General features: G+C 41.1%; 1 protein-coding gene across 1 annotated transcript; it reads right to left on the bottom strand.

Moving 5' to 3' along the window:
• Positions 1–1,516: 1,516 nt before the first annotated feature.
• On the bottom strand, positions 1,517–3,408 carry LOC109914399 (alpha-(1,3)-fucosyltransferase 4-like). Its single transcript, XM_048598515.1, has one exon. The coding sequence runs from the start codon at positions 3,058–3,060 to the stop codon at positions 2,020–2,022; it is 1,041 nt and encodes a 346-aa protein (XP_048454472.1). The 5' UTR covers positions 3,061–3,408; the 3' UTR covers positions 1,517–2,019.
• Between the last annotated feature and the right edge of the window lie 16,807 nt (positions 3,409–20,215).

Below are 20,215 nucleotides of genomic sequence, written 5' to 3'. Positions count from 1 at the left end.
AACACTTAAAGACCTAACAAAACAACTTGCTTCTTGTTCTACCTTGATTTTAAGAATAATTAGGCTTTGAATCTAATTATTAAAAATAATTTCAGATTTCAAATTTGTTGTTGCATTGTTTTGACACCTTGCTACTTTTTCTTTTAAAGATGGTACACCTCCTTTATAATCAAAACTGATTGTGTGCTGTAGTGACTAAAGAGTGTCAATAAGGCTCTTACAGTGATTGACCACCTTGCAACTCTGATATAGATTTTTAAAATGCCTGATCACTCGTTTTCTGCGTGGAAGAATGTAACAAATGAACATTAATTTGGGTGGACCAGAAATTGCCACAATATTATCATTATTGGTCACATTTCACGTCTTTCGATTTTTGTGCTGCACATTTCTAAAACTCAAACCTCACAACACTGCAGCAATGCTGATTTCACATCTGGGATTTCATGAATGCAGTCCCTGTTCACCCAGATAAACCAATGATAGAAAAGGATAAATGAACTGACCAGGTGATAAAGAAGATAAGGTGATTAGAGACAAATGAAATAAAGACAGTGAGTGGAATTGAGAGGGAAAGAAAGACAAGTAGAATAAGATCCGGGGGGAAAAAACGTCAGAAGAAAATCAGTAAAAGAATTAAATAGAACAAGCCAAGAAGGTAACATTTTAACTCAGTGTGCATTTTATTTAGCATATGAACACTTGCATTGGTCCTCAAAGATAATAAATGATTAGCAGGGTAAGTGTGTCAAACCTATAAACATTCATTATTGTCAGCAAGACTGGAACAACCAATGGGTACACATCAACTTTCCAAAATGTTACTTCTGAGAGAAATGTAACCATTTTGCATTTGAATGAGTGATTTTCCTCTGAATGCTGAAGCATGTTTGCACAATGAAAATTATTGCCCTCCAACACTAACATGACTGGCAAAAAATAAACCTGGCAAAACAAATAAAATTATTTCAAAACCTCTCATAACAATTGCCTAGCTATTTGAATGACATCCCACAAATTGATTAAATGTCATGTTACCAGCATAAAGTAAATCATTAACAAGTCTTCTATTGAATTAATTACCAAGTCTAAGTGGATACATTGGGAACAGTTCATAACAATAATTGTGAAATTTCATACATTATAAAGTTTAAACAGAACCTTCAGACAGGAACAATTAACAGTTATGGAAATGCTAAAGACAGAGTGTTGCAAATTATCCAGTAACTTTAGAGAATCAGAAGTAATGGCCCATCTCTTTTGCTCGAGAAATGCCTGGACATTTTACAAATTAACAAACAGTGAGCACTATTAATTAGTGACTCCTATGACACAAAGTTCAAACAATTTCTGGCACAATTGCAATGCAAATTCAGTGACCACGTTTCTCTTAAATTTATGTATGACAAGTACATAATTGAAAAGGACTGTTCACAAGTTTCCAGACAATGGTATTTCCACTGCTTGGGACTAGGAGTGAGCGACAACAAAACAATGAAAGCAATTTTTCAGTTTGTGTTTACACTACACCAAATTTTTATTGCTAGGAAATTCATGACAGATGCAGAAGAAAATACTTTTACCTAGGAATTTTCCTTAAATTTAACTGTAGAATAGAGATGGTTCATTCTATCCTGTATCTCACAGTGTACACAGTAAATAACGCTGTCTTGTAGATCATCTCAGCTATATTTAGCAGATGTTTTGTTTTTAGTAGTCAGAATTCAAAATCTTCTTTAAAAGGTCAATTAAATATTTGTGCAAATGGTGGCTTGCTAGAACCAAAATAGTGCGACATTTTCAAATTATTGTTTTTGAAATCACGTTTAAAAATAACTTATTATGGTTCTTGCTGCAATTTCACGTGTAACATTGTATTTGTTAAGTGTAATTCTGTCATTGAATGTATATTCCACAATTTGGCAGCAGATTATACAACCTAAAAAGATCAGTCAAATATGTAAAAAACTTTCATTTCCTGGTTTCCTTATAGCAGAAATATAGAGGCTACTATTTTAATCATTGGAACCAACTGGCCAGATTTGAGATGGTCTTGCAATCAGCCTTGGCACTTTTGACTGCCTGGCATACTTTGCAGTAAGGCTCCTCCCAAAAATTTGCCAGATGCACACTGTATCGCCTTTTCCAATCGAAATACTTCTGATAACGACTTCCGTTTTTATCCAAAAATAACAAATGCTCAGCCAGCTTTTTAGGAGTCGAGAAATCATTTACATGGATAAAAGAACCGGGCGGGATATACTGTTCATAATTGGCTCTGCTGGGCCCTAGGACTATCGGCACAGTACTAGACATGAGGGCATTTCTCCAGAGCTTTTCAGTTATGTAGTCCACGTGTTGCGAATTTTCAAAAGCCAGATAAAATTTATAAGATGATACAGTCAGAACAACGCTGCTATTCTGCAGACTCTGGTGATATTTCCCATACACGTCGATGTGCACATATTGACTGAGTTGGTGATAATATTTAACCCGGGCATGGTCCTCATTCCAATTGCTGATGACCCAAGCTATTAATTTAGATTTGGCGGGTAGCACTACTCTCCTTCCTTCTGTCTTTTTGGGATAGAGGTATCCATACGGCATAAAGATGTCAGAGTCCCGTTTGTATGACATAGTCCAATTAAAGACGCCATTAAGTTTTTCTAGACCTGAAGTGTGAGTGGGAGACTCGAAATTCATCCAGACCCACCTCTGGAAAGAGGGTCTCCGCACTGCAGGGAGCTGGCTCACATTTCCTGCTAAGTCTCGATCATGTATGATCACAGCCTGCGAAACGGGGTAGAATTGCCGGTTGGCTGTCAATCGACAGCCCCCGATGTTGTACAGAGTATCACAGTCCCGTATATTGGTTTTCTTGCCGAATGGATACCACCAGATTAGCACAATCACGGACGCTGGCGTTTTACTGACTCCGATTCTTTTCTGTAAAGGATACGGAAGAATGACCTGAGGAAGCTCTTGTACAGATTTGTAAAAGCTTAGCAGGATCGCCACGGAAAGAGCCAAAGACAGCCGCCGGCACAAGCGTTTACGCATAATTTATGCGCATAATCTCAATCCCTTGAGTCACTTCTGTGAGCAACATCAAAAATTCGCAACTGCTCCAGAGGTTCAATAGTAAAGCTTTCTGCAATACCAGCTATTGCAGTCAGCTCTGTTTGACCAGCTCTGTTGCCGTAGACATCCCCGCCATCTGACTCTGCAGTTTTCCGAGCAAGTTACTGACGTGGCACACATTGAACAAGTGTGGGTGGGAGGAGGCTTGCGGCAATTAACAAAGAGTTATTTTGTTCAGAGGTAGCTGGGCTGCACCGCGTTTACCAGATGGTTGCGGCATTTCAGTTTCGTATCATTTAGTCCATTCAACAAACACTGGCCATTTACTTCATTTTCGAGTACGTATAATACAATTGCTTTAATATAATTGTTCTCATTCGCATCAGTGGGACCTTTGTCTCTGATACTACATTCAATGATTGCAATAACAAAGTTTGTTTGGGGGGTTACCAACCAATTTAAAGCTATTTCAAAACTCAACGTAAAAAGTTGATAATTTCCATAAAATGCTCAGCAAATATCCAACCTTTATGTTCAGAAACACATATATATCATTGATCGTTAAAATACTTTAGCAACCTATCACGTCATATTGCGACAAAAATTATACACAGTTTTGCAACTTTTCACAGTTTATCTTTTCTAGATAATTGTAATTCTTTTCTGGACGAAGCAACGCTTTAATAGTTATTTTTTTAAAAAAAGCACAGCAAATGAAATCGTGCCCAATTAAAGCTTTCAGTTTTTAAATTAATTCGCAGGATTTGGACAGCTAGCTCGTCCCACATTTATTACCTTCCGCAATTCCCCTGGCGAAGGCGGTTAGCCACCTTCCCGAATCACTGCAATCCTCGTGGTGTAGGTACGCACACAGTGCTGTTAGGGAGGGTATTCTGGGATTTAGACCCAGTGACAGTGAGGAGGTAGTAATATGGTTCCAAATCAGGATGGCATATAGTTTAGAGGGACTTTGCAGCTGTGGTGTTCCCATATATTTGCTGCCCTTGCCCTTCGAGGTAGTACAGATCATAGATTTGGGTGGTGCTGTTATAGTAGACATGTTAAATTGTTGCAATGTATCTTGTAGATTGTACACTGCTACCACTCTTCATTGGTGGCAGAGGAAGTGAAAGTTGAAGGTGCTGGAAGTTTAGGTGACCTAAACCGAAGTCCCACACCAGACACTGCTTTAACCAAATCATACTCACTCCAGTACTATATACCCACATCAAGTAGCCAGTCAAGGATCCTCATCACTCATTTGTTCATTGTCTGCTACATTGTGTTTTAGGTGTTTTTAGAATGCTATGAGTACCCTAAGAAATTCAAAATGATGGTAGTAGAGTGCATGCACACCTTTAGGATGCAATGTACCAGACAACATATTGGCTAGATATTAACTGGCGCTTGCAGAGTGACTTTTGGTCGGCAATTTACAGATCAGGTAATTCATGAGTTCAATCAGCATTGTTCCCTCAATGCTAGCAATCCCAATTTGAAGCTCTATTATCCAGCTAGTGCTCTCTTATTTTAACATCCCACTGCAAGGAAGGCCCTCCCATCTATGCTATTTAGATACATCATTTACAGAGATTATAACTTGGCTGTTACTCGAATACAAGTGTGCATGAAATAACTCGACAGAGGCTGGTATTCTATCACCAAGTCACTGTTTATTTAAATATGGGCAGTCCTTGACTTTAGTACTGCCTAATTCAGAGTATCACTGACACTCGCCCTTTTTATATATCAGCCAGATCTCCATGATTGGACCAGATTAACAGTCCTAATCAAGGAACTAATATTCTATGAGGTCTAATTGGCTGACCTTGTTACAATCATTACCGTATGATGCTTTGTGCACTCAAGACTTCTGCACAAATCAGTTGCTTTCAGTCATGGGTTCACTAGGCAAGCCCTTGAAAAAAAGTGACCCGGAAAATGAGCTGAGGTCATGCAGAGTAGAACAAACTGCCGGAATAGGAAGAGGTTTTCAGCAGGTGTTCTGGAACAACTTTCATACCTGAACCTCAGCAAGAAACTACATGCAAGAAATCTGTGTTTCAGTAACAAAGTGGTTACTCAGAATTGTCATCTGTTGCAGCCACAACTGCAAACACCTAGCAGGGCAAGGATTACATGTCCTGTGGTTGTGAAGGTGACTGTGGCCATGAACTGGTTGCTGGTTCCTTCCAGTTTGGAGGTAAAGATATTTGCAGCATCTTGCAGTTTTCAATTTACTGTTGCAGTAGAGAGGTCACTATGAATTTCAAGCATGCAGATTCACCGGGATAAACAAACCAGTTCATGGCAAAGGGTGTGATATGTTTTGAGGGTGTCACATGATTTTTTTCATAAAATTGGATTCAAAATGGTTTCCATTCCCTCAATGTCAAGCTGGTTTCTGATCACAAACAGCAAATAATGCAGGATATTGCCCAGTATTCTGGCTGTAGTCATATTGCTTTCATTCTGTGGCATCCACACAGCTCCAACTTTAGTTGAACACCACAACAAATTAAACAGTAGCCACTGGGCAACAAAGATAATCTGCTAATGATGTAGCTGATATCTGCAGTGTGAACACATGCAGATGTATGCACATTTCATTCTGCCACACAAAATTAGATTGAACAGATCATGGTTTTGCTGAAAAGATGCTTCAGCTACCAGGTATGCTCTGAAGGAACCTTGCAATAACTCAACATAGTGAGTATCGAGACTCATCATGGTCAGCTTCACTACTTTGTTGTTATGAGGGACACACCTTGCTACCAATTTGGTTAGCAGTTGAGAAGCATGTTAACCATAGTGATTTTGACTTTGTCCCACTAACGTCCTCACCTTTCTTTCCTCTGTCCTGAAGCTGCCCTTGTTGAGGTTCCTTCACAAATCCAACACATAATCATTCAACTCCATTTGGTTTCATACTTAAACACAGCAATATTCGGTAATTAAATGAACTACTTACTTCACTACGTGACTACTATATAAGTTGTTGATTTCACAAACTAAAATCATGAAATAAAGAAACTGTAATCCCTTACTTTGAATGGTTTTTCTTTGCAAAAATTAATTTTGTAAAAGTTAAGATGCCCTATATATAGTATGTTCAAAGTCAGGAATGTTTGTGCACTTAAAACTTTTTTTTAATGAAAGTCACATGCAAGTAACATACATCATAAATCCAAGGCCTGATGTTAATTAGAATGTGGCATCTGGTATCTGTGGTAGTGTTGGTGGCTGGGGATTTGTGCAATTTGACAATATGTAGGTGAAACCCAGAAGTCACAAGAGAATCAAAATTAATTTTGACTTTGATTCCCCAAGCTGTGCAGCAGGTGTGATGTGAACCCAGAAAAATTAATTTCAGCTACATTTAATGTGACACTGCACATATGGAGGTGCTTAGGATGAATGGTGCATATAGAATAAGGACAGCACCAGACTTAATGATGGCTGCTGGAATTACTGTTGAGTAAAGCCAAGAGGAATAGGGCCATTTTTTCCAACAATAGAAGGAAAAGTGCTGCTGCTCTCAACAAGAAGTTGTGATTGAATTTTGTTGAGAAATTGAGCAACAGAGGCATTGAATCCATTGCCTGAGCATAATGTAGACAGCAGAGGAATGATATAACAAAGTTAGGAAAAGTAAGCTAAACTGCAGATTCAACTATATCCTGTGCTATTAGCCCATTTCCACCCAGCCACATTCATGCTTTCTTGCTAACATTTCCATCACATCATCCGTAGCACACACTAAACTCTCAGCAGCATCAGTCTACACTTTTTATGTACTTCATCATCTCTCCTATTATCCATCCATCACTGACTCCGGTCATTATACAATATGACATACTACTTCCATTGGAATATCTCACCTGACATGGGCTGGCACAACAAAAAGGTCTCTAATGGAAAGGAAGATCCTCTGGAGAAAAATTGTACCTCGACAACTTTCTCAGTTGGCAGTAGAGAAACTGGGGACTCACAGATAGCTGGTGGCAGAATTAGAAATATCTGTGACATGAAGGTTTATAAAGAACTAAAATATAAAAACTGAATGTGGTGAATGGAAGGATGTTCCCAATTACAGGAAGTGTTGCATGACATTCCTGAGAATGACTCCTCAAAAGAATACATTCCTTCTGAGGGTGAACAGTCATAGAACCAACAGCCATGCTACAGCATAAATACTCACACAGTGGGTGACCTGTGTGGGTAATCAATGGGCTTTCAGATCATGATTCACACGCAACAAATGTGCACAATCAGACATTGGTTGCAAGGGCAATATAAAATCCATGAAAGCAGATGCACTGCTCTCCAAACTCTGCTAAGCTGGACATGAATGTTAAAATCCAGGGGCTATTGTCGTGAAGGAAAATGCAGCCCTGATGGCCTGAACAAAGGTATTCTGTCTTTATAGCAGAAAGTAAGAACAAATTGCAGGCTGGTGAGCATTACGTCAGTGGTAGGAAAATTATTGGAGAAGATTTTTAGGGATAAGATTTATTCACATTTGGAAAAATATGGAATTATTAGTGATAACAATGTGTAGAGCTGGATGAACACAGCAGGCCAAGCAGCTTCAGAGGAGCAGAAAAGCTGACGTTTCGGGCCTAGACCCCTCTTCAGCTCCTCTGATGCTGCTTGGCCTGCTGTGTTCATCCAGCTCTACACCTTGTTATCTCAGATTCTCCAGTGTCTGCAGTTCCTGCTTTCTCTGATGGAATTATTAGTGATAGGTAACATTGATTTGTGCAGGAAGATCATGTCTCACAAACTTTATTTGGTCTTTGAGGAGGCGACAAAGATGACTGTTGAGGGCAGGACAGTAGATGTCTAAATGAACTTTAGCAAGGCCTTTGACAAGGTCCCTTATGGCAGGCTGATACAGAAGGTAAAGTCACATGGGATCTGCAGTGAGCTGGTAAGATGGATTCAGAACTGGCTTAGTCATAGAAGACAGAAAGTAATGGTGGTAAGGTGGTTTTTAGATTGGAGATCTGTGACAAGTGACATTCTGCAGGGTTCAATGCTGGGACCCCTATTTTTTGTAATATACATAAATGATTTGGAGGAGAATGTAGGTGTCCTGCCTAATTAGTAAGTTTGTGGATGACACAAAGATTGGGGGAGCTGCAGATAGTAAGGAGGATTGCCAGAGTATAGAGCAGGATATAGATAGGCTGGAGACTTGGGCAGAGAAATAGCAGATGAAGTTTAGTACGGACAAATACAAGGTGTTGCACTTTGAGAGATCTAATGCAGATGGGAATTATTCAGTAAATGGCAGAACACTTAGAAGCATTAACATACGGAGGAATCTAGGTGTACAGGTCCACAGTTCCCTGAAAGTGGCAACACAAGTGGATAAAGTAGTCAAGAGACATCTGGCATGCTTGCCTTCATTGCTGGGGGCATAGACTATAAAAATTGGCACATCATGTTGCAGCTGTATAGAATGTTAGGCCACATTTGTATTATTGTGTACGGTTCTGGTCGCCATACTACAAGAAGGAATTGGAGGCTTTGGAGAGGGCACAGAAACAGTTTACTAGGGTTAGAGGGTATTAATATGCAGAGAGATTGGACAAACTTAGTTTATTCACTTGAACATTGATGGATGAGGAGCGACATGATAAAAGTTTACAAAATTATGAGAGGCATGGATAGAATGGATAGTTAGAATCTTTTTCCCTGGGTAGAAATGTCAATTACTAGGGAGCATAGATTTAAGGTAAAATGAGGTAAATTTAAAGGAGATGTGAGGGGCAGGTTTTTTTTACACAGAAGATGGTGAGTGCCTGGGATGTGCTGCCAGAGGCGGTGTTGGAGATGATACAATTGCAACATTTAAGAGGCATCTTGACAGACCTATGAATAGGCAGGGAATAGACCAATTCGGACAGCATAGAGGAGTTTGTATATTGTCCCATGACTGCATGGCATTCCTCCAGGTGCTCCGGTTTCCTCCCACAGTCCAAAGATGTGTAAGCTAGGTGGATTGGCCATGTTAAATTGCCCAGGAATGCACAGGCTAGGTATGTTAGCCATGGGAAATGCAGGGTTATAGGCAGGGGAATGGGTGTGATGGGATACTCTTTGGAGGATTGGTGTGGACTCAGTGGGCTGAATGGCCTGTTTCCACACTTTAGGGATTCTATGAAAATAGAACCCGCACCAACATTACTGGAGTTAATAGCCATTTAAATGGCTTCTCTCAATTATAAAACCAGTGGAATTGCCAGAAAGGCTTTCAAAATTGTCAAAGGCCCTCTGACATACTTTTGGCCATTTAAATTTTTTGCCTTTCTCTATTAAGTCCATGGCATCCTTATTTTTAATTCTCCAGATGCTACCCAACTCTGCCTGACAATATTGCCCAAGTAAGTCACTTATGCTCTAGCAAATTCACTTTAAGCCGTACTTAATGACCAATTTGTCTCTTTGTAATGGCTTAAATAGTTCATTCAAATGGTATGACTGTCATTCACAGGTTTGGTTGAACACAGCCAAGTCACTGCTGTAGACAACACAATTACACCACACTTCTACAACCTTGATGGTTAGTCATTGGAAATTTACTGATGCATTTCTTATTTCAAATGGCAAGACTTTATGTTAATAAACTCCACCTGGCTGTGAAAAAGCTTATATTACTTATGTTCTATCAGTCTTTGCAACTTGCTATTATCCTTATTGTAAATCACCTTTGGCGACAAATCATGCGTCCAATTCTTTCAATGCAGTCCTCAAGTCATGGTCCTGGAGAGGAATTTGCCTTTGTTACCACGTTTACTTTGTGATAATGCATAATCTTTGTGACTTCATCAGGTTTGGGCACCATCCTGATAGGTGAGCTCCAGCAATTAAGATGCAGTTTGATAACGTAAGTTTCCATCATGAACTAAATCTCTTCCTTTACTTGAGCTAATGTCTCTCTGTTGAATCTGTAACGATGTTTTGTTATAGGTAGTGCATCCCCCACATAACATCACGTATACATAAAGATGATTTTCCTGGCTATTCACATAAATCAATACATGACATTGCAGTCACTTTTGTATGTAATTTTAATAGCTTTTTGGAAGATAACTTAATATTTAACTTTGAAGAAACTTTGTAGCATCCAATCTGATTACGGTATAATCAACCTTTGAATTTTCAATTTCTGATAAATTCACCCAATGTTCTGCCATACTATTTTCACACCCTATGTGTTTCACCATCATGAATCCATTGCTCTCTAGATTAACCTCCTTTTCCTCTCTTGTTAACGTATTAGAAGAAACATGTGCTGAGTTTTGCTCCTTTCTCGAGCAGTGTTCATCCTAAACAAGAACAAAGCAGGAAGTTACTGCTGCAAATGGTGTTACCACGCCAGTCACCATGCGTGGACACTTGGAGTGGCTGCGCAGCTTAAAGGGAACATTGGTGTGGAGTTCGTACATAATTCACATGATTGAGTTTCTTTTTGATTTGATAAAGTCCAGCAAACTTCGCTTATAATGGTTCTCCAGAGACAAGTGATAATACCAATACCTTATCTTCAAAAGTAAAATTTTGAGCTTGGCCTTTCTATCTGCTCTAGATTTTTCACTTGCAAGTGCACTTTTGGTCAATCCAATCATTTTGGTTAGTTTCGCAGCTGGAAGTATAGCCTCTTAGCTTTATATGATTCTTTTTCTTAATCAATTTAATACATCTCGTGTCCATATATCTGTTTGAAAGTACCAAATCCTGTGAACCCATTAGGAAGGGTTGATGGACCCTAAATGTTAAACTCTGATTTTTCTTCACAGATGCTGCCAGACCTGCTGAGCTTTTCCAGCAACTTCTATTTTTGTTCCTGATTTACAGCATTTGTACTTCTTTTGGTTTTTATCAGTATAACTTTCTTGATAATGAGCTCTAATCATGGTTACAACAGTTCAATGCCACCTTTATAATTCTGCTGAAATTTGTGGATGATAAATTGAAGACACAAGTTGTTTTATTCCCAAATTATTAATTATTTCTCTGAATATTACAAATTAATTTTGTTTTAGAAGCACCATAGAAAGCATCCTATCTGGATGCATCACAGCGTGGTGTGGCAACTGCTTTTCCCAAGATTGCAAGAAACTACAGAGAGTCGTGAACGCAACCCAGTCCATCACACAAATCTGCCTTGCATCCATTGACTTCATCTATACATCCTGCTGCTTTGGTACAGCAACCAACATAATCAAAGATCCCACCTGGTCATACTCTCTTCCACCCTCTTCCATCAGGCAGAAGAATTAAAAGTTTGAATACATGTATGAACAGATTCAAGAACAGCTTCTTCTCCACTGTTAGCAGACTTCTGAATGGAACTCTTAAATGTTAATGTTGATCTCCATCTCTGCACCTTCTCAGCAGCTGTAACACTGTATTCTGCAATCTGTTCTGTTACCCTGATGCACTTGCATAGCACCATCTGCCTGTAAAGCACATAAGACAATACTTTTCACTATTCCTCAGTACATGTGACAATACTAAATCAAATCAAATCAAATATTAGCAACTTAAAACTTGAACCTTGATCTGCATGTACTTCTTTGTGCAATCTCAAAAACAGATGAAGAAAATTTCACACCGTAATATTTCAGGTATTTTCCCCAAAGGCACTAGTTCGAGAAATCTGATCTACACATCTGTGATCGTTAAAGCACTACTGATTCCTACATCTAGTTTTATATCGGGACTTATACAATCTATTAAGAACCTGATATGTGGTTCTACAAAAGCTGGTGACAGAATTAAAGGCACAGCTATTGATGTTAGGGATTTCCTCATAACCTGACGTGTATGGCATGCTTGGCAATGTTTGATTACGTTTTTATGTAATCATGGACAATAATAATGTGTCAATATGTCTCTGTGTTTCCCTTGTACCTAAGTGACCTGCCATTGGAATTTTGCGAGCCAGTCATAAAATTGTATTATGTTACTCAGGTGGGATTACCATTCGATGGACCACTGCACATTCCTATCAGCTATTACTTGAGATGGTCTCCATTTCCTCAATAATACTTTGTCTTTTAACTTATAAAGCTCAGTATTGGTTCTAAATCTATCAATTCAGGACACATTTGTTAAGTTCTTATTAAAGAAAATAGACTAAACATGTCACCCTCAATCTCTTTTATTTCATACTTTTGTTCATTTTAAGTTTTGAAAAATTATCAGATAATTGAATTTCCCTTGACTTTTTCATAGATTCATCTTCTTCATGTCTAAGTCTATGAGCCTGAGATCTAGGCACAATACAGCAAGGAAACAATCCAAAATGCTCCCCCTGTCGCATCTCAGTCTCATTTACTTCTATTGGTTGTTACATCGCCATTGGCGAGGCCAATATTTTTGAACCAGTCATATCATCTCCCAAGATAAGATCAATTCCTCCTATAGGGAATTGTTGCTCTATTCCAAATACAACTTTTCCATGTACTGTATCACTTTTTAATCCGACTTCATAAACATAGGACAGGTTTGTAACATACATGTCCATCACCAATTAATATTTTCTCCTTCATTAACTACAGACAAATTACATCAACAGCCAGCAGCAGTGGCTGTCTTGCTCCTGTGTCGATCAATATTTTTATTGGCTTCCCTCTTTGATTTAAAGAATAAGGAAAACCTCTCCCTGTGAAACACAATATTCAGAACTTCCAGACGTCTGATTCATTTTGTAAATAGCTGAGGAAGAATTTTCTTGACTGGAGTCACATTCCCTTCTTGATAGATTCTAAGAATCTTGGTAGATTCTCAATCTACGAAGTATACCAGTAATTGGCTTTGGTTATGTCCAGTCCTAATACAATGGAAGATATTATTTTCTTTCTATCACCTTAAAACATAGAACATAGAACATAGGACAGTACAGCACAGTACAGGCCCTTTGGCCCACGATGTTGTGCTGACCTATTATCCTACTAAGATTAAACTACCCTGCATACCCTACATTTTACTATCCTCCATGTGCCTATCCAAGGGCCGCTTAGAAGTCTCTAAAGTACTGACTCCACTACCACTGCCGGCAGTGCATTCCACATGCTCATCACTCTCTGTGTAAAGAATCTACCTCTGACATCTCCCCTATACCTTCCTCCAATCACCTTAAAATTTTGCCCCCTTGTAATAGTCATTTCCGCCCTGGGAAGAAGTCTCTGACTGTTGACTCTATCTATGCCTCTCATCATCTTGTATACCGCTATCAAAACACCTCTCATCCTTCTTCGCTTCATGAAAAATGCCCTAGCTCCCTCAACCTTTCCTCATAAGACCTGCCCTCCGTCCAGGCAGGATCCTGGTAAATCTCCTCTGCACCCTCTCTAAAGCTTCCACATCTTTCCGATAATGAGATGACCAGAACTGAACACAATATTCCAAGTGTGGTCTAACCAGGGTTTTATAGAGCTGCAGCATAACCTCGTGGCTCTTAAACTCAATTCCCCTACCAATGAAAGCCAACGTACCATGCACCTTCTTAACAACACTATCAACTTGCGTAGCAACTTTGAGGGATCTATGGATGTGGACCCCAAGATCCCTCTCTTCCTCCATACTGCCAAGAATCCTGCCATTAACCCTGTATTCTGCATTCACATGCAACCTTCCAAAATGAATCACTTCACACTTTTCTGGGTTGAATTCCATCTGCCACTTCTTTGCCCAGCTCTGCATCCTGTCAATGTCCCGTTGCAATCTACAACAGCCCTCCACGCTGTCCACAACTCCACCAACCTTCGTGTTATCGGCAAACTTACTAACCCACCCTTCCACTTCCTCATCCAAGTCATTTATAAAACTCACAAAGAGCAGAGGTCCCAGAACAGATCCCTGCAGAACACCACTGGTCACTGAGCTCCAGGCTGATTACTTTCCATCTACTACCACCTTCTGTCTTCTATTGGACAGCCGGTTTTGTATCCAGGCAGCCAAATTTCCCTGAATTCCATGCCTCCTTACTTTCTGAATGAGCCTGCCATGTGGAACCTTATCAAATGCCTTGCTAAAGTTAGGTTCTAAGTCTTTGTCTTTTATTATTTTGGTATCTTTCTACTTGTTGCCAAGCTGACATCTTTTCCATCAGCAGATTTTCTATTACTCCAATTTCCTTGTAGTTTCCTGTTTGACTATTTCCCATAAATAATGGTGTGTGTGAGATATCATTAGGTATCTGCTAGAATTTCTGTTTCTTGAATTTAGATAATTGTCAAGCAACAAAAATAAGTCTTATGGTCTACTTGAATACTAATTCAGGATTTTTCTATGATCATTCACAGAATATTTTCTTTAACTTCTGTGATTGAACCCCTAATCCTACAGTATTTCATTTTCTCCTGCAAATTCTACAAAATATCTAATTAGGTTTCTTTCTTTTACTTCTAAATTTTAATTGACTAGCTTCAGGGATAAGCTCATACACATTGAATACTTTTAAATAGCTCCACAGTCAGCAGTTTGCTCATGTGATTAACTTATGTACATATTCATAGCTCTACCTGTCAAAACATTCTGTAACATTAAAGGGCAAATATTGTTTGGCCACTGCATCTACCTTTTCAATTATGGAGAAATATTTTTCAACTCCAATCTCTGTAAATTTAGGCACTAGCATAGATTTCTGGTTAAATCAAATCTTTCATGGAATCAGAATCATCCTCTGAGCTAGAGATAGTAGGAACTGCAGATGCTGGAGAATCCGAGACAACAAGGTGCAGGGCTGCATGAACACAGCAGGCCAAGCAGCATCATAGGAGCAGAAAGGCTGACGTTTCGGGCCTAGACCCTTCATCAGAAAAGGTTTTTGCCTCTACTTTCTTCATTTATCATAAGATTTCCTCTAGACTAGTCATCATGTTTGATTTCCTTATCTCTTTGGAGTTTGAACCTTGTTAATTAAATTTCCATCTTTTACTTTTTCTTCTACTATGTAGAGTATAATATGGATAAATGTGAGGTTTTCCACTTCAGTAGCAAAAACAGGAAATTGGATTATTATTGGAATGATAGATTGAAAATGGGGAGATGCAATACGACCTGGGGTGTCCTATACCCCAGCTGCTGAAAGTAAACATGCAGGTGCTGCAGGCAGTGAAGATGGCAAATGGCCTTCACAGAAGAGAGTTCGAGTACAAAAGCAGAGATGTCTTGCTGCAGTTTTACGGGTCTTTGATGAGACTGCACCTTGAGTATTATGTGCAGTTGTGGTCTCCTTATATGACAAAGGATATTCTGTCTATGGAGGGAGTGCGACAAAGGTTCAACAGACTGATCCCTAGGCTGCCAGCACTGATATATAAAGAGAGACTGGATCGGTTAGGACTATATTCATTGGAGCTTAGAAGAATGAGGGGGGAGATCTCATAGAAACTGATAAAATTTGAACAGGACGAGACAGGGTAAATGCAGGAAGGATGTTGCCGATGACCAGGAAATGACCAGACCCGTGTTATGCTCCTCTTACTCAATGTGGGAGCTCAAGGACGCGGCTGATGTCCCTGACTCCTACACGTGCAAGAAGTGTGTCCAGCTGCAGCTCTTGTTAGACCGCATGATAGCTCTGGAGCTGTGGATGGACTCATTCTGGAGCATCCGTGATGGTGAGGAAGTCGTGGATAGCACGTTCAGCAAACTGGTCACACCGCAGATTAGGAATGATGAGGAAGAAAGGGAATGGGTGACTAAAAGGCAGAAAAAAAGCAAGAAGGCAGTGCAGGTGTCCCCTGTGGTCATCTCCCTCCAAAACAGGTATAACATTTTGGATACTGCTGGGGGAGATGGCTCACCAGGGGAAGGCAGCAGTAGCCAGGTTCACGGCACCGTGGCTGGCTCTGCTGTACAGAATGGCGGGAAAAAGAGTGGAAGGGCTATAGTCATAGGGGATTCAATTGTAAGGGGAGTAGATAGGCGGTTCTGTGGTCGAAAACGAGACTCCTGAATGGTATGTTGCCTCCCAGGTGCACGGGTCAGGGATGTCTCAGATCGACTGCTGGACATTCTGAAGGGGGAGGGTGAACAGCCAGCTGCCGTGGTGCAGAAAGGCACCAATGATATAGGTGAAAAACGGGATGAGGTCCTACAAACAGAATTTAGGGAGTTAGGAGCCAAGTTAAAAAGTAGGATCTCAGACGTAGTAATCTCAGAATTGCTACCAGTGCCACGTGCTAGTCAGAGTAGAAATGAAAGAATAGGCAGGATAAATGAGTGGCTTGAGAGATGGTGCAGGAGGGAGGGGTTCAGATTTTTGGGACATTGGGACCGATTCTGGGGGAGGTGGGACTGTTACAAATCGGACGGTCTACACCTGGGCAGGACTGGAACCAATGTCCTAGGGGCTGCTTTTGCTAACGCTACTGGGGAGGGTTTATACTAATGTGGCAGGGGAATGGGAACCAAATGAGGAGGCTAGTGGACAGTAAGGAGGTAGTAACTAAAGCCTGTAAGGAACTAGATAATGAAGTCAGTGTGACTAAGGGGAAGAGTAGGCAGAGAGCAGATGATGAACGCAAAGGGACAGGTGGTCTGAGGTGCATTTGTTTTAATGCGAGAAGTGTAGTAGGCAAGGCGGATGAACTTAGGGCTTGGATTAGTACCTGGGAGTATGATGTTATTGCTATTACTGAGACTTGGTTGAGGGAAGGGCAAGGTTGGCAACTAAATATCCCAGGATATAGATGCTTCAGGTGGGATAGAGAGCGAGGTAAAAGGGGTGGAGGAGTTGCATTACTGGTCAAAGAGGATATCACAGCTGTGCTGAAGGAAGGCACTATGGAGGACTGGAGCAGTGAGGCAATATGGGCAGAGCTCAGAAATAGGAAGGATGTGGTAACAATGTTGGGGCTGTACTACAGGCCTCCCAACAGCGAGCGTGAGATAGAGGCGCAAATATGTAGACAGATTATGGAAAGATGTAGGAGCAACAGGGTGGTGGTGATGGGAGATTTTAATTTTCCCAACATTAACTGGGATTCACTTAGTGCTAGGGGTTTAGATGGAGCAGAATTTGTAAGGAGCATCCAGGAGAGTTTTCTAGAGCAGTATGTAAATAGCCCAACTCGGGAAGGGGCCATACTGGACCTGGTGTTGGGGAATGAGCCAGGCCAGGAGGTTGAAGTTTCAGTAGGGGATTACTTTGGGAATAGTGATCACAATTCCGTAAGTTTTAGAATACTGATGGACAAAGACGAGAGTGGTCCTAAAAAGAAGAGTGCTGAATTAGGGGAAGGCCAACTATAGCAAAATTCAGCAGGAGCTGGTGAATGTGGATTGGGAGCAGCTGTTTGAGGGTTAATCCACATTTTGATATGTGGGAGGCTTTTAAAGAGAGGTTGATTAGCGTGCAGGACAGACATGTCCCTGTGAAAATGAGGGATAGAAAGGGCAAGATTAGGGAACCATGGATGACAGGTGAAATTGAGACTAGCAAAGAGGAAAAAGGAAGCATACATAAGGTCGAGGCGACTGAAAACAGACGAAGCTTTGGAAGAATATCGGGAAAGTAGGACCAATCTGAAACGAGGAATTAAGAGGGCTAAAATGGGTCATGAAATATCTTTAACAAACAGGGTTAAGGAAAATCCCAAAGCCTTTTATTCGTACATAAGGAGCAAGAGGGTAACTAGAGAAAGGGTTGGCCCACTCAAGGACAAAGGAGGGAGGTTATGCGAGGAGTCAGAGAAAATGAGTGAGATTCTTAATGAGTACTTTGTGTCGGTATTCACCGAGGAGAGGGACATGACGGATGTTGAGTTCAGGGATAGATGTTTGATTACTCTAGGTCAAGTCAGCATAAGGAAAGGGGAAGTGTTGGGTATTCTAAAAGGCATTAGGGTGGACAAGTCCCCAGGTCCAGATGGGATCTCTCCCAGGTTACTGAGGGAAGCGAGAGAGGAAATAGCTGGGGCCTTAACAGATATCATTGCAGCATCCTTGAGCACGGGTGAGATCCCGGAGGACTGGAGAATTGCTAATGTTGTCCCCTTCTTTAAGAAGGGTAGCGAGGATAATCCAGGTAATTATAGAGCGGTGAGCCTGACGTCAGTGGTGGGGAAGCTGCTGGAGAAGATACAGAGGGATAGGATCTATTTACGTTTGGAAGAAAATGGGCTAATTAGTGATAGGCAGTATGGTTTTGTGCGGGGAAGGTCATGTCTTACCAACTTGATGGAATTCTTTGAGGAAGTTGATAGATGAGGGAAGGGCTGTCGATGTCATATACATGGACTTCAGTAAGGCATTTGATAAGGTTCCCCATGGTAGGCTGATGGAGAAAGTGAAGTTGCGTGGGGTTCAGGGTGTACTAGCTCGATGCATAGAGAACTGGCTGGGCAACAGGAGACAGAGTTGTAGTGGAAGGGAGTTTCTCAAAATGGAGAACTGTGACCAGTGGTGTTCCACAGGGATTCGTGTTGAGACTACTGTTGTTTGTGATATACATAAATGATCTGGAGGAAGGTATAGATGGTCTGATTAGCAAGTTTGCAGATGACACTAAGATTGGTGGAGTAGCCGATAGTGAAAGGGACTGTCAGAGAATGCAGCAGAATATAGATGGATTGGAGAGTTGGGTGGAGAAATGTAGATGGAGTTCAATCCAGGCAAATGCGAGGTGATGATTTTGGAAGATCCAATTCAAGAGTAAACTATACGGTAAATGGAAAAGCCCTGGGGAAGATTGATGCACAGAGAGATCTGAGAGATCAGGTCCATTGTACCCTGAAGGTGGCAACGCAGGTCGATAGAGTAGTTAAGAAGGCATACGGCAGGCTTTCATTCTTCGGATGAGGTATTGAGTACAAGAGTTGGCAGGTCGTGTTACAGTTGTATAGGACTTTGGTTTGACCTCATTTGGAATACTGTGTACAGTTCTGGTTGCCACATTACCAAAAGGATGTGGGTGCTTTGGAGAGGGTGCAGAGGAGGTTCACCAGGATGTTGCCTGGTATGGAGCGTGCTAGCTATGAAGAGAGGTTGAGTAGATTAGGATTATTTACATTAGAAAGACTGAGGTTGAGGGGGGACCTGATTGAGGTCTACAAAATCATGAGAGGTGTAGACAGGGTTGATAGCAAGAAGCTTTTTCCCAGAGTAGGGAACTCCATTACCAGGGGTCACGATTTCAAGGTGAGACGGGAAAAGTTTAAGGGAGATATGCGTGGAAAGTTCTTTAAGCAGAGGGTAGTGGGTGCATGGAACATGTTGCCAGTGGAGGTGGGCACAATAGTGTCGTTTAAGATGTATCTAGACAGATACATGAATGGGCGGAGCAGCGGGATACAGATCCTTGGGAAAATAGGCGACAGGTTTAGATAGAGGTTTTGGATTGGCGCAGGCTTGGAGGGCCGAAGGGTCTCTTCATGTGCTGTAATTTTCTTTGTTCTTTGTTCCACACACAGTCGCCTGAGAGTGGAATCGAACCGGGGTCCTTGGCACTGTGAGGCAGCAGTGCTAACCACTGAGCCACAGTGCTGCCCCCAACGAATAAAACAGATTGAGCAGATGAACCCCAGGCTCAGAAGCCCTAATCCACTGTCATTTTAGAACCTAGAACAGCACAGTACAGGCCCTTCGGCCCACGATGTTGTGCCAAACTTTTACACTCATCCTAAGGTCTATCTAACCTCCACAGCCACCTTATACTATCATCCATATGCCTATCTAATAGCCGCTTAAATGCCCCTAATGAGGCCGACTCCACTACCCTCTCCGGCAATGCATTCCACGCCCCTACCACTCTCTGAGTAAAGAACCTCCCTCTGACGTCTCCCCGATATCTACCTCCTTTCACTTTAAAACTATGTCCCCTCGTAAAAGCTACCTCCAACCTAGGAAAAAGTCTCTGGCTGTCTACTCTATCTATACCTCTGATCATTTTGTACACCTCTATCAAGTCGCCTCTCATCCTTCGTCGTTCTAAAGAGAAAAGCCCTCGCTCTCTCAACCTTTCCTCGTAAGACCTTCCCTCCATTCCAGGCAACATCCTGGTAAATCTCCTCTGCACCTTTTCCACCGCTTCCACATCTTTCCTGTAATGAGGTGACCAGAACTGGACACAATACTCCAGATGTGGCCGAACCAGGCTTTTGTATAGCTG

The sequence above is a fragment of the Rhincodon typus genome, chromosome 6, assembly GCF_021869965.1.
Source record: "Rhincodon typus isolate 14 chromosome 6, sRhiTyp1.1, whole genome shotgun sequence".
NCBI classification, from domain to species: Eukaryota; Metazoa; Chordata; class Chondrichthyes; order Orectolobiformes; family Rhincodontidae; genus Rhincodon; species Rhincodon typus.
The sequence above is the reverse complement of the archived record's forward strand: the minus strand, read 5'-3'. Positions and strand labels throughout refer to the sequence as shown.